Consider the following 13,405-nt stretch of genomic DNA (forward strand, 5'->3'; position numbering starts at 1 on the left):
CTATTAACTTATGTTAAATATGGTACACATATATTTATGTTTTCGCTCACCTAAATCAATAATAATAATAATAATAATAATAATAATAATAATAATAATAATAATAATAATAATAATAATAATAATAATAATAATAATAATAATAATAATAATAATAATAATAATAATAATAATAATAATAATAATAATAATAATAATAATAATAATAATAATAATAATAATAATAATAATAATAATAATAATAATAATAATAATAATAATAATAATAATAATAATAATAATAATAATAATAATAATAGGGCTGTTTTCAGGCTGGTTTCCTAGCAAATTTCTGTTCGTTTTTAGGGCATACTTCAGGTTCGTACTGCTCGAGTTTAAGGCTGTGGTTTGTGGCAGTTTCGGGTGCAGTTTCGACTGCTTTTGGGTGCAGTTTATGGTCTGTTTCTGGTGCATTTTCCGGCGTATTTCAGGTCAGTTTTCAGGCGTTTTGGCTCTGGTTTAAGTCTAGTTGTGGACTGGTTTTTCTGGTCAATTTTTGACCAGTTGTTTTGGTGCGTTTTGGTGGTGTTTTTGGTGTGTTTTGGGTGCAGTTTTCAGGCAGCTTTATAGGGGTTTAATTGGCAGTTTCCAAGTGTCACTTGGGAGGTTATTTGCAGCCTATGTCGGGAGTCGTTGTGAAGTTTCATTGTCCGTTTGTGGGTCTTAGTGGTTGTCAAGATGGGAGTGGAAATGGCCTTACTCGACGTTCTTTAATCAGGCATCTTAGTGATCGTCATTGTTGTATCGGTGCGCGAGATATCACCCGACATTCTCTTACTTCTAATTTGGCTGTTTATAATGAGGCAGAAGTTACTTTTAGGCGTATGAAGATTTGGTTATGTGGAGTTTGCTATAAAACGCACACGTTTCGTTCTAAGTGTCGTCATGATAGGGATGAGGATGTGTCACCCCCTGATGAAGGAGATGGTATTGTTCGTTTTGTGCTTCATAATTTCAGCAAGCCGCAAGCTCCTTCTTCTCCTGCTCGAGTTGGTCATGTGGATGGTGAGGTGCGAGATAATAACGGCGGTTTTGATGTGGCTCTCCTTGATTGTTTATTCTCTAAGGGGTTTCGCACTGTTAAGTCTATCCCTCCCAAGTGTCGTTTGGGGTTTTCTCGGGTTCTGAAAGGCACTCTTGATAAGGTGATCTCTAAGCCTGATGACATTTCTAATTGGGTCTCTTTGTTGGTGTTACCTCTTTGCATCCTTAAAATCTTTCGCCCGAGGAGTAGTCGTGAGTCTCGGTCTTCGGTCAGACGTCGGCATCAGGAAGAGAGTATTTCCCGTGCTATTTGTTCTTGGAGTGTAGCGGGTGGTAATTTGCAGCTTGTGAGGGAAATTTTGGCAGAGGATTCTCCTACTTTGTCGGCGGTTGATAATGAGGACATTGATTTGGAAGAGCGTAATATAAAGCAGTGTCGTAGGAAGATTTGCGATGGCCATTACACTGCTGCAGTTCGGATTCTTTCTTCTTCAGGCGTTGCTCCTTATAATGACGCCACTCTTGCAGATTTACAGGCCAAGCACCCTTCATCTCCAGCTCCATCCTTGCCTGATATACCTATTGATCACCTTCATCTTGTTACGACTTCTGCTGTTGTTTTGGATCGGATTAAGAGCTTCCCTCGTGGCACATCATGTGGTAGGGATGGTTTGCGTGCTCAACATCTTATGGATTGCTTAAGTGGTGCAGCTGTGGCAGTCTCAGATAAGTTGGTTGACTCTATTACCGGGGTGGTTAATCTCTTTCTAGCTGGAAGATGTCCTATGGAATTAGGAGAGTACATTGCTAGTGCTCCTCTTACGCCACTTGTCAAGCCCGGTGGTGGTATCCTTCCTATTGTTGTGGGTACAGTTTGGCGGCGTCTCGTTTCGAAGGTGGGTGCTGTTATGGTTGGTCAGTCTTTAGGGAGTTACTTTGATGGCCTTCAATTTGGTGTTGGGGTTTCTTCAGGTGGTGAGGAAATTCTTCATGCGGTGAATCGGTTGATTGAGGACCGTGGTTCTGATGTGGGTCTATCTATGTTGTTGGTGGATTTTCAAAATGCCTTCAATCTGGTTGATCGTTCGGTCATGTTAAGTGAGGTACGTCGCCGTTGTCCGGGCATTTCGCGACGGGTTGAATTCTGCTATTCTAATCCAGCCAGGTTGTACTATGGGGACCAAACCTTATGGTCATCTCAAGGGGTGCAACAGGGTGATCCCCTTGGTCCTTTGCTTTTTTCTTTGGTTTACAACCCCTGGTATGTAAAATTAGGGAGACTTTTGATGTATGTCTTCAGGCTTGGTATTTAGATGACGGCACGATTATTGGTGACACTTTGGTGGTGGGGCAAGTTCTGCAATTGATTATGGAGGAAGGACCTCGTTCTGGGTTATGTCTTAACGTGGAAAAAACTGAAGTTTTCTGGCCTACGGAAGACCCTCGAAGCAGGCTGGTGGGTGTCTTTCCACCTAATATTGCTCGACCTTTGCATGATGTTAGGTTGCTTGGAGGTCCCGCTAGTTCCGATTCTGGTTTCAGTGGTGACCTTGTGATGCAGAGGGTGACCAAGACAATTGTCCTTATGGATAAGGTCGCTATGCTTGATGATCCTCAGTGTGAACTGTTGTTACTTAGGGCATGTACTGGAGTTTCAAAACTCTACTTTGCATTACGTACTTGTCCTCCTAGTACTTTTGAGGTAGCTCAGCGCACTTTTGATGGAGCTCTTCGATCTTCCTTGGAGCGTATTGTTACCGCTTCGGGGCCTGGGTTTGGTGATTGGCAGTGGCGGCTTGCCACCTTACCATTTGCGTTTGGAGGGCTTGGTGTTTATTCTGCAGGTGATGTTCGTCACTATGCTTTTCTTGCTTCTCGGTTGCAATCTGCTGGGTTGCAGACAAAACTTCTTCGGCATGCTGGCATTGTTGGTCTTGGACGAGCCTTTAAGGATGCGTTGTGTTTGTTTAATGGAACAGTGGAGTCTGACATTTTGAGTAATCCTAGTGAGGTCGCTGCCCCTAAACACATGAAGAAATTGGCAGATATGTGTTTCACAAAGATTACCGCTTCTGCAGAATCTGCTTATTCTTTAACTCCTCGACAATCAGCATTATGGAAATCACAGCAGGGTGATCATACCTCAGCTTGGTTTCGGGCGGTTCCTATTTCGGGGTTGGGTCAGACGATGAACGCTAAGACTTATCGATGTGTGTTGTCCTATCGGTTGGGTGTTCCTTTATTCTCTGTCTCGACGTCGTGCTCTGCTTGTTCGAGGGTTTTTGCTGGAGATATTTTCGGTGATCACGCGGTGTCTTGTGCTGGTATTATGGGTATTAAACATCGGCATAATGTCGTTCGGGATACCCTTGTTGATGTTTGCTATCGTTCTGGGATTTCGGCGAGAAAGGAGGTTGACATTGGGTTGGCTGGAGGGAACGACGAGGCCCTCAGACCTGCGGATGTGTTACTTTATTCATGGGATCGTGGTCGCGATGTCTGTGTTGATTTGACAGGGTCTTCTCCTTTGACACAGTCGGGGCTATCTGACTTTATTCCTGGGCGCGTTGTGGCTGATGCTGCTCATCGGAAGCGGGTTAAGTATGAAGCTCGATGTCAGGTGATTGGATATGGTTTCATTCCCTTCTCCTTTTCTTCGCTTGGGGAATTAGAGAAGGAGGCTGTTGCGTTACTGAAACGGATTCAGAGGTTCTCGTCGACGCAAGACATTGGGGTTCGTGCTGCAGCTCATATCTTCACTAGGGTAGGATTTGCTATAGCTAGAGGAGTGGGGGCCCAGATTGTATCTCGGCTTCCCACTAATTTATTGTAGGTTGTATGATTTTGTTTTTGAGATAATAATAATAATAATAATAATGATAATGATAATGATAATGATAATGATAATGATAATGATAATGATAATGATAATGATAATGATAATGATAATGATAATGACAATGACAATGACAATGACAATGACAATGACAATGACAATGACAATGACAATGACAATGACAATGACAATGACAATGACAATGACATATTAATAATAATGTTGAAATTTGCTCTGCTCGGCTCTGCTCTGCTCTTCTCTGCTATCTGTTCTGTTGAAATTTAATCTGCTCTGCCTAGAAGCTCAAAAGAACAAGGCCTTAGCTACGTGATAAAAGTTGCAGGAGTTTATAATCAGTTTATTAGATTTATTTTTTCTCTTTAATACGAAGTATCATGTAGACATGTTGTGGTTATTTTCCTGTACTTCAAAAAAAAAAAAGGTTTAAATGCTTTATTAAATGTAGTGTGATGAAATTTATTCTATCAATAACAGTACATTAAATGAATCAGTTTTTAAAATTAAATATAATATTAGATTCCATTAGAATAAGAAAAAGAGCATAAATACTATAAAATTGTTGTTTTTTATGCATAGCCCTAAGGCCTATGTATAGCAAAACCCGGATTTTGTCATACATAGCCCTTAGGGATATGCATAAAAAAATAGAGAATTCATATCATAAATATAAATTTAAGTTTTCAATGGAATCAATGGCATATTTTAATAGCACAAGTCATTAACTACATATGAACATTTAATACTAGATAATAATGGTCTTTAACTAAGCAATAAATATGATGAGTTGTTAACCAAAACAAATTCATTTCACTTCACTACAATTTAACCACTGTAAATCAAAACCAACGTTGAATATTTTCAATCTTTTTTTTCATTAACTCCAAAATAGCAAAAAAAAAAAAAAATTGAAGTACTCCATTATTGCTCCACTGCTCCCATTTTCATTTTTTTTTCAACCACTTGTCAAAATTGTGAATATACATATATATTAGGATGCAAATATACTTAGTAAACAATGTGCAAATATGGAATTTAGCTTTGAGTATTATCAAGTATTACCTAAAACTTCAAAGTGAATACAGGATTAATCCCTAAATCACGAGTTGTTTTCTTCAGGTTTTTTTTTTTTGGGAAGCAGATGGAGCACCCTCTTCCATTCCATTGAATCCAAATATATTCTCTTTGTGAGGACAAGTAGGCTTAGTGTGGTCGGGTTGTTTACATATGGAACAAGATTTAGTCTTCTTCCCCAACTCTTTTCCACCTTTCTCGCGTCGTTTTTTTGGATGCCCTTTTGTCTTAGATTTAGGGGGCAAATACACATTAGTTTCATCACTTTCATGTGTAGGTTCATCCTCCATGAGATCAGATTCTTATTCTGTCAAAATTTCATCTTCTCTTCCAACAACACTACAAGTACCACCTTCAACAACGTCACTAGAATTCAAGACCCCTCCTTGACCAACAGTAGTAGTTTGCAAGGCATTACAACACCATCGTAAACGTAAGTAAAATGAGGGTATCTTGAAACAGTCTTTATGGAAAAAGACTCGAAGAATATGACGACAAAGAATACCCCAAAATTCAAAATTCTTGCAGCTACAAGTTGTTGTTACTCCATACCAAAAAACATTATGATTTTTTGGAGTTTCCCCTTGAAAATATCGCACTATAAATGTATTACCTTGATCATGTATGATTGAATATTGACTTGCTCTAAAAAATTCATCTTGAAACTTTTTAAAAGTAAATGGTGTAAGAACTCCAAAAGCTTGTTCTTCCAATGGTGATTTTGATTTCAGAGGAATTGGTCTAAGATTTGTAGTCAAGTTATTATACAATCGTCCTTGGGCAATTTCTAGCTAGAACAGAAATATTAACCTGTAAATACTAATTACAAGTAGCCATATAAATTATGTTGTTATGCCATATAAAAAGTTATTATGTGTATAGTATAAAGTCAACCAAGTACAAAGTTAGGCTATTTATGAAATAAAACCAATTCAAAGAGTAATACATAAGCCTAATACTTCAAACTGTAAAGCAATCAACATAAATATCAAACAACATTCAATTAGACATGAAAAGTTGGAAAAATTGTTAGGAACTACCCGCCTAATAGGTCATTTTGTCAACAACTACTCGCTTAAATTTTTTTATCAAAAAAACTACCCACTAAATTTAAAAAGTTTGACTAGCACTACCCATTTTGGTTTTTCGGCAACAAAATCCGACGACTGGGGTTCACTTTTGTTTTTTCTTCCATAATTTAAACACGAAATGATGAATCACTCAATTAAGAAGCTAAAACAAGTGAATTTAACATCAATTTAGAAGCATTACATATTTCTTAATTAAAATCACTATTACTTTCGCCCTCTTTAATTGGGGAAATATTAAAAATGTTGTGCTTCTATGGTGAGTCGTTGTAAAGGAGATTAGGTTGGTTGTTAATACAAGGTTTAGGATTAAGTTTTGGAAGGAAAAAAAAATTCGGCCACACTTGCCGGATTTTGTTGCCGGAGAGCCAAAATGGGTAGTGCTACTCATACTTTTTAAATTTAGTGGGTAGTTTTTTTGATAAAAATTTTAAGCGAGTAATTGTTGACAAAATGACCTATTAGGTGGGTAATTCTAGACAATTTTTCCTAAAATACCACTGGGCTGCACGCTTACACGATGCTATATGATGCGAAACTATTATATTTAACCCATTTTTAATTTATTTTTTTTTAAAAAAAACTTTTAATTTTTTTTCAAAAATTTAGTGGGTTCAATGAACCCAACATGTATCCGCCACTATTGATAGGCCGTACGGAGAAGTGATGCAAACCAACAACTAAATTTTGAGGTAATATGCCATATACAAAAACTATGCTTCATAGTTGGCAAAATAGATGCAATTGCTTCCGACATCTAAGGGTCTTGATCACATATAATGGTCTTTGGTGACATTTTCATTATGGTAACAAAAGTCTGTTTTATCCAAAATAATAGGGATAATTTCTAGTTAGCTAAGTAAAATAATCTTACTAATAGATAAACTTAAATGTTTAGTAGTCTTACCTTCATCAACCACTTGAAAGTAGATGTTTTTTCATCGCGAAGGAGAGCACAACCAAAATGATAGTCTTTCCATGAATATCGACACCAACAAAAGTTGCACAAGGCATGTCATACGCATTCACTTTGTATGTGGTATCAAACACAATCACATCACCATACTTTTGATAAAGTTCAAAGCTTTGACCTTGAAACCAAAACAAATGTTCAAGCCTCCTACTATCATCCACTGTGTATGCGTATCGGAATAATTCATTATGTTGTTTTGAAGATTGAATATACTCTAAAAGGCTCTTATTATCATCATCTCCAAGCACTCTCTTAACTCTAGCAAAAAGATTACAAAAATCTCTTTCAATAAATGATAGCTCACCAAGTCTAATATTTTTTTCAAGCTTCATGACTCGAATGATTTGTCTTACCGAAAGTCCAGCTTCTTTATAGAGTAAATTTTTTTTTCATCCTCTTGACTAATAAAACGATTAGCTGCCAGAAGATGCATTTCAGCAGATGACAATAGCTCGTGATTATGCTTTTTCACAAACTTTGTGACATGCCATTCTTCGGGAAATATATCAAAACACCTTTTCAGTACTATACGCATATGTGCCTTGCAATCACATCTACAAGACTCCTTTTGTCTTTGAGGTTTTGACATATCAACCACTTTCAAAGGTTTTTTCCCTCCACGATGAAAATAAAAGTCATGTCTCACAGCCCTTCCATGTTTAGTGTCCGAGCGATCTTTGCGAATAACATACTGTAGACACCCATTTGTGTCTCCCCAAAACAAAACCCGGTGATGAGTACCTTTCACGTCGAATCATAATCAAATGAAGTGAAAGTGTGGAAAGTCTGGTGTTGCGAATAGTTTTAATTTCTTTTCTTTCCTCTCTGTTTTTGAAAAACTATTTTAAGAAAACAACCAATCTAGTTTGGTTGGTTCATATCAAGGGTCCAATAATGATGTAGTTGGATAGGGCTTGAAAAGAGTTTTCCAATGATATATTATAAGCCCAATTTCGATTAATAATAAGGAAGTTATAGCCAAATTACTAAACTGGGCCCGGTTTGAGCCTTATATGCGGCCCAATGATCTAGAGGAGGGCCTAATATGGATTTATCATTCCTAATTGAATTAGGAATGGTTTTATTCTTCTAGAAGGTTCTTTTCATTCCTAATTCAATTAGCATTGATAAATTAACTTTTGTTGACTTTTTGGAGTTTTAATCAGAATAAAAGAGTGTTTTTGAGGAAAATACGATTTTATCCTCCTGTACGGTTAAATTTTATCTGAATTTAGAAAACGCGTTAAAAAATTTGATTAGCGCCTGGCGCTAGCGTTAGCGTCAGGCGCTAACTTCGTTTTTTCACGTCAAAACTCTGTTTTGTTTTTCTATCTTTTTGGCTGATTTTCTCTATAAATAGCCTCCTAAAAACTTTGTTTTCAATCATCTACAATCATCAATTTTCAAGAATTCTCTAATTCTCTTCTCTCTCGAAGCTTTCTCTCTTTTTTCTACACCAACCCTTTTGCATACAAAATTCCGCATTCTCAAGACCAAGAAACACCTAACATTGTTCGAAGTTGCCTTCGCCCTAGACGTGAAAGGTTTTAATTTCTGAGGGTTTGATCCCAAATCTCTCTTTCAATTATTTAATTTAATTGTTTGATTTATTATTTTCCTTGAAGTTACTAACGCGTGTATTTTGTTATTAGAAAGAGATACGAGGCATCCAAGTAAGTGCTTTATTTAATGGTTTTTTTTATTGATATTAGGAAGTAGAAATCACGCTTAGGTTGTTATTATGATTCCTAGCGTCATGTTAGGGTGTTTTGATCTTCCTAGCATCATGTTTAGGGTAACAACTAAAAAATGCTAATATCAAGTATGATTAAAAGTATGATGCCTTTTATATTCTTCCTAATATTTATGATTGTTAGTATCATGTTAGGGCTAAAGCTTTGATTTTTAATGTTTAGTGACATGCTAGAGTTTGTTATTAATCTTGTTAGTATCATGCCTAGGATCTTTCTATTATTATGCTTTAACATGATGATGATGATTTTTTATTATAATTATTATGATTTTAATTATTATAATTTATGATGATTTATTATGTTTCTTGATGATATATTTATATTTATTGCTATTGCTTGATCACACCTTTTATGTATAAAGGGAATTGGTACTTGTAATCACGCTTAATAAGATAATTAATAATCTTGTTTAGGGTTAATTTGATTATAATTCAAGTGATCGCCAATAATAGATTTATTTGTGCATTAATATTCAACCAACATAGATTAAACAGGTTTAGGGTTAATCCTATTGATTGCATGTTAGTTAGAAAGCGCACATGAATACGATCAGAATAAAGTAGAGGCCTATTATTAGGGTATGTTCAGTCTCTTTTAGGTTGGATTTGTACCTTCATCCCCGAACTACAAGTCATGGTTCCAGACCTATTGGAGTTGACGATCTCCTGGATCGTTAAGGGGTGTAACCTTCACCCTATGAACGGTTTACAAGTTCCTAAAACTTGTTGGCGACTCTTTTGCTCTATCTTCTTTCCCTTTGGACGCCACCGTACTTTAGTGTATGATCACAGTGGGGTTCAAGCTAGGGGTAATGCTTGAAATATTCCATACACATACCCATGTCGTTTTGCATAGTTGTTACAGTACAGATAAGCCTCTTCTTGACTCTCAAAAGTTTGGCATATAAAAGGTTCATTTTCATCCTCCTCAATAACAGGATCATTCAAGTCAAAGTGTAACATTTGCACTAACTATACACAAAATTTTATATTCAGCAAACTACTACTACTACTATCAACAAATAAACAAAGAAAGACATCTATGTACATATATCTAATGTAGGCAGAGGAGAAACCAAATGGGTTTAAAATAAATTGAAAAAATATTAGACATTTAATCGAACAGGTTGTGGGCAATTATACTATCATGAAATTTTCTCAATTAATTCCAAAAATATCAATTATGATGGTTAATTTCTTATTGAAAATCATATATTAATCCAATGTAAGACAAGAAGACTTACCAACTTCAATGGTCAACCTCTTGCTCAATTGTTTTTTCCTTCACAAGTAATTGATAGAAAGCTATTGTTTGTTGGGCATGGATAATTAAACGAGATTGTGTCTCCAATATAAGAAATTTCGACTTTTATATTTCAATGGAAGGTAATTGAAGGAAGATGAAAAAGCAGAGCAAATTTTAGGCGCCAAAAACGTAAAGATAAAATAGAATAGCGCCATTAGCATTGGTAATTGATGGGGAAGGGTGCAACTGTTAATTAATTGCAAGGGTAATAATTGCCTTGTACTGCTTACTATGTTTTCAATAGCATTTATTTTTATATTGAAAATATAAAAGAATCTTGGCAGTATTAATTCTCATATGCAGCCCTTAGGGCTATATATATATATATATATATATATATATATATATATATATATATATATATATATATATATATATATATATATATATATATATATATATATATATATATATATATACCCGTTTCGGATTACTCGCAACACTTTCCTTAAATGGATGCTTCACATTACTTGCAACAACTTCTTTTTTTCCTTTTTTAGTAGGTTTTTACCTACAAATTGACATATTTACCCTTACTTTTTTTTTTAAATCCATCTTATTACTCTTAATCTAAATTTAGTAGAATTAACCTAACTTTATTTTTTTAACCATTCCCACCATATTTACCCAATTTTTTAAAAAAAATTACAATTTCCCAACTACTTTCATTCAATGAATCAGCATTCAATTGAAGATGAATGTGGTTGGATGAATTAATTCTGGGTTTGAAACTTCCAGAACTCACACTCAATCCTAGTTCTTCATATACCCCCAATCTCTCTCTCTCTCTCTCTCTCTCTCTCTCTCTCTCTCTCTCTCTCTCTCTCTCTCTCCCAACGCTCTCTCTCTCTCTCTCTCTCCCAACGCCCTCTCTCTCTCTCTCTCTACTTCTACTGAGTTTTCTCCTTTCTCTCTCATTTTTTCGTATTCTTCTCTTTCTTTATCAGCCTCTCACTAAAAATTGCTTCCTTAATTAGATGATGAAAACCCAGATCTCATGGGGTACGAGTCCCTTTCTGCTGCTACTAAAAGGTCGAATCCTCGTCCTTCTTTTGAGTTAAGCACAAATTCAGGTACTCAATTCTTCCTTTTTTCATCGTTTAGGTACTTAATTTTTTTTACTTTGCTTTTGGGTACTGAGTTAAGAATTTCGGCCAAAAAAAAAAATCAGCCTAAGAATTTAGTACTTTTGGTTAAAGAATTCAGTACCTTGGTTAAGAGAAAGTGTGCCCCACCCGATTAAAAAAATTTGCGGGTCACCCTTAAGTTTTTTTTCCCTTTCTTATTCTTTATTCCCCCTTTTGCTTCCTTTATTCTTTCCTTTTCTGGAAATTTTGCTGCGTCATTGTCGAAGAACACGAGCAAGATTGGGCTCGATTATGGGGAAAACGTCACCAAAAGCCGCCATTTTTTTGAGGTAAGCTCAATTACTCATGGATTATGTTGATATTTTGATATAAATTTTGAATTTTTTGCCCATTTCTTGATGTTATTTGCGACCTAGGGTTTTTTATTTTTTGGGTTTTTTTTAAACAAATTGATGATGTCGATTTCTTGTGTTTTTTGTGTTAAATTTGTTGCTTTGTTGTTGTTTGTTGTTGGATTAAGCTATCAGCAGCAGGGGAAGAACCTAGCAGCAGCTTCTATTTCTGTTTTTTTTATTATTATTTCTAAAAAATCTGGGAAAACCTTGTCGAAGAATTTGTGCCTAAATAGACATGGTGAATGAACCTGTTTTGATGATATTTGTTGTTGGTGTACTGCTACAGCTCTGCGTTGTTTTTGTTTTTGTTTTTTTTTATTATTGAAATTGAATCAGGGAAAATCGTTTTGGATGAATTTTGTTAAGAAAACATGGTGTGCTGCTAGTGTTTTTCATGTGTTTTCATGGCATTTTTTGGCCAAGTTCATGCCCCCTTTAAATAGAGTAATAACGGCTAGTTTATGAGTCAAAGTTAAGAATTTTTTTAAAAAATATTAATTTTTTAATTAGGTATGGTTAGTGATGAGTTAGTGGTGAGTTAGTTCACCTGAAAATCACTTTGAGTACCCAAAAGCAAAGCAAAAAAAATTGAGTACCTAAAAGGTGAAAAAAGGAAGAATTGAGTACCTAATTGTACTCTTAACTCCCTTCTTTTGCTACAACCTACATCCCCCATCGGGGTATTGGTATGATGAAACCCCTACGCCATGCTTCCATAATTGCGCATAGGAGGATCATCGGTGCTAAATTGGATGAGTTCTCCAGCGACAAGGAGGAGAAACCACTGGCTGCTTCTGGATCTAAAAGGCCCGCTCCACCTTCTGCCATTGAAGATCTGGACCCAACACCTATCGTCGTCGTTCTTCCTGTTGAAAAACCTGCTAGAGATGATGTTTCTGTTTCCGTTGTACCTGTTGCTGGGGTTCCAGACACCGGATCTGAGACTGGGAAGTCTAAACCTGTTGAATTGACTGCTGAGGAGGTTTTCCGCCCACCTGAGTCCCACTCCATGATGACTGTGATAGATGCTGGGCCTAGTTCCGATGCAAAGCGCATAAGGTCTGGGCTCCCTGCTAGTTTGGAGCCAGATGACGTTTACACGGCTTATCACTAGATTTACTATCCCCAGTACTCCAATCCCCATAACTAATTGGGCAGCCTAATCTCTTAAACCCTAAATTCAATTTATTTGCAGATATTTATTTGTTTGAGTTTGATAAGTGGCTAAATTGCTGGGTGATAATTGGCTATGTATGTTGTTTGAGTCCTTTTTTGGGATGTGATTAGATTTTGGAGTTTATTTGTTATAATCCTGTTTCATTTGATTAAGGTGATCACAGGACACTACTCCTCTGTATGTTGTGTCTGTTGTGTTGGTTTGGTGTATTACCCTCTGTTTGAAGGTGTTGATGATGTGATGGTAATTCCTTTTGTTTTTGGCTGTGTTGATTCTCACCTTAGTTGGCTTTGTTGGTTGATAATTTACTTGGCTGTGTTGGCTATGTTGGTTCTTACCTTAGTTGGTTGTGTTGGTTCTTACCTTAATTGGCTGGACTGATTTAGGGTGGATTGTTGTTTATATGGGGTACCTGTGGACTGTTGATTTTAGTGGGTGTTCTTGTTGTTTCCTGATATGTGTATGTATGTGTATTGGCATATGAGTCCCCAAATAGGCCCCTTAGATGCATTGAGTCCCAAAACATGTAATGCATCATTGACACTTACTTCCAAATGATGAAGGGACTCAACTGATAGCTCATTGTTCAGTGTGGATGCTTTAGTGACTTCTTTTTGAGTTTCTGTTGAGGTACCCACTGTCAAGATTGCTTTGAGTGACAAATAACCTTGTCT

The 13,405-nt window shown here is 36.2% G+C and overlaps 1 protein-coding gene across 1 annotated transcript; it reads right to left on the reverse strand.

Annotated features, from left to right (window-relative positions):
• Window positions 1–5,253: 5,253 nt before the first annotated feature.
• LOC145627720 (protein FAR1-RELATED SEQUENCE 11-like) lies at window positions 5,254–7,601 on the reverse strand. The gene is made up of 3 exons (XM_081680073.1): window positions 7,366–7,601; window positions 7,000–7,270; window positions 5,254–5,742 (listed from the first exon to the last, which is right to left on the reverse strand). The coding sequence occupies exons 1-3, from the start codon at window positions 7,599–7,601 to the stop codon at window positions 5,254–5,256; spliced, it is 996 nt and encodes a 331-aa protein (XP_081536199.1).
• Window positions 7,602–13,405: the final 5,804 nt, after the last annotated feature.

Source organism: Chenopodium album, chromosome 4 (genome assembly GCF_948465745.1).
Source record: "Chenopodium album chromosome 4, dcCheAlbu1.1, whole genome shotgun sequence".
NCBI lineage: Eukaryota > Viridiplantae > Streptophyta > Magnoliopsida > Caryophyllales > Amaranthaceae > Chenopodium > Chenopodium album.

Excerpts from the sequence above, each read along its gene's own strand:
- LOC145627720 (XM_081680073.1), bottom strand. The coding sequence starts at position 7,601 with ATGTCAAAACCTCAAAGACAAAAGGAGTCTTGTAGATGTGATTGCAAG. Across the intron at positions 7,271-7,365 it reads ATAAAGAAGCTGGACTTTCG|AGTTAAGAGAGTGCTTGGAG; the intron begins GTAAGACAAATC and ends TCTTTTTGCTAG. Across the intron at positions 5,743-6,999 it reads ATGGAAAGACTATCATTTTG|CTAGAAATTGCCCAAGGACG; the intron begins GTTGTGCTCTCC and ends TTTCTGTTCTAG.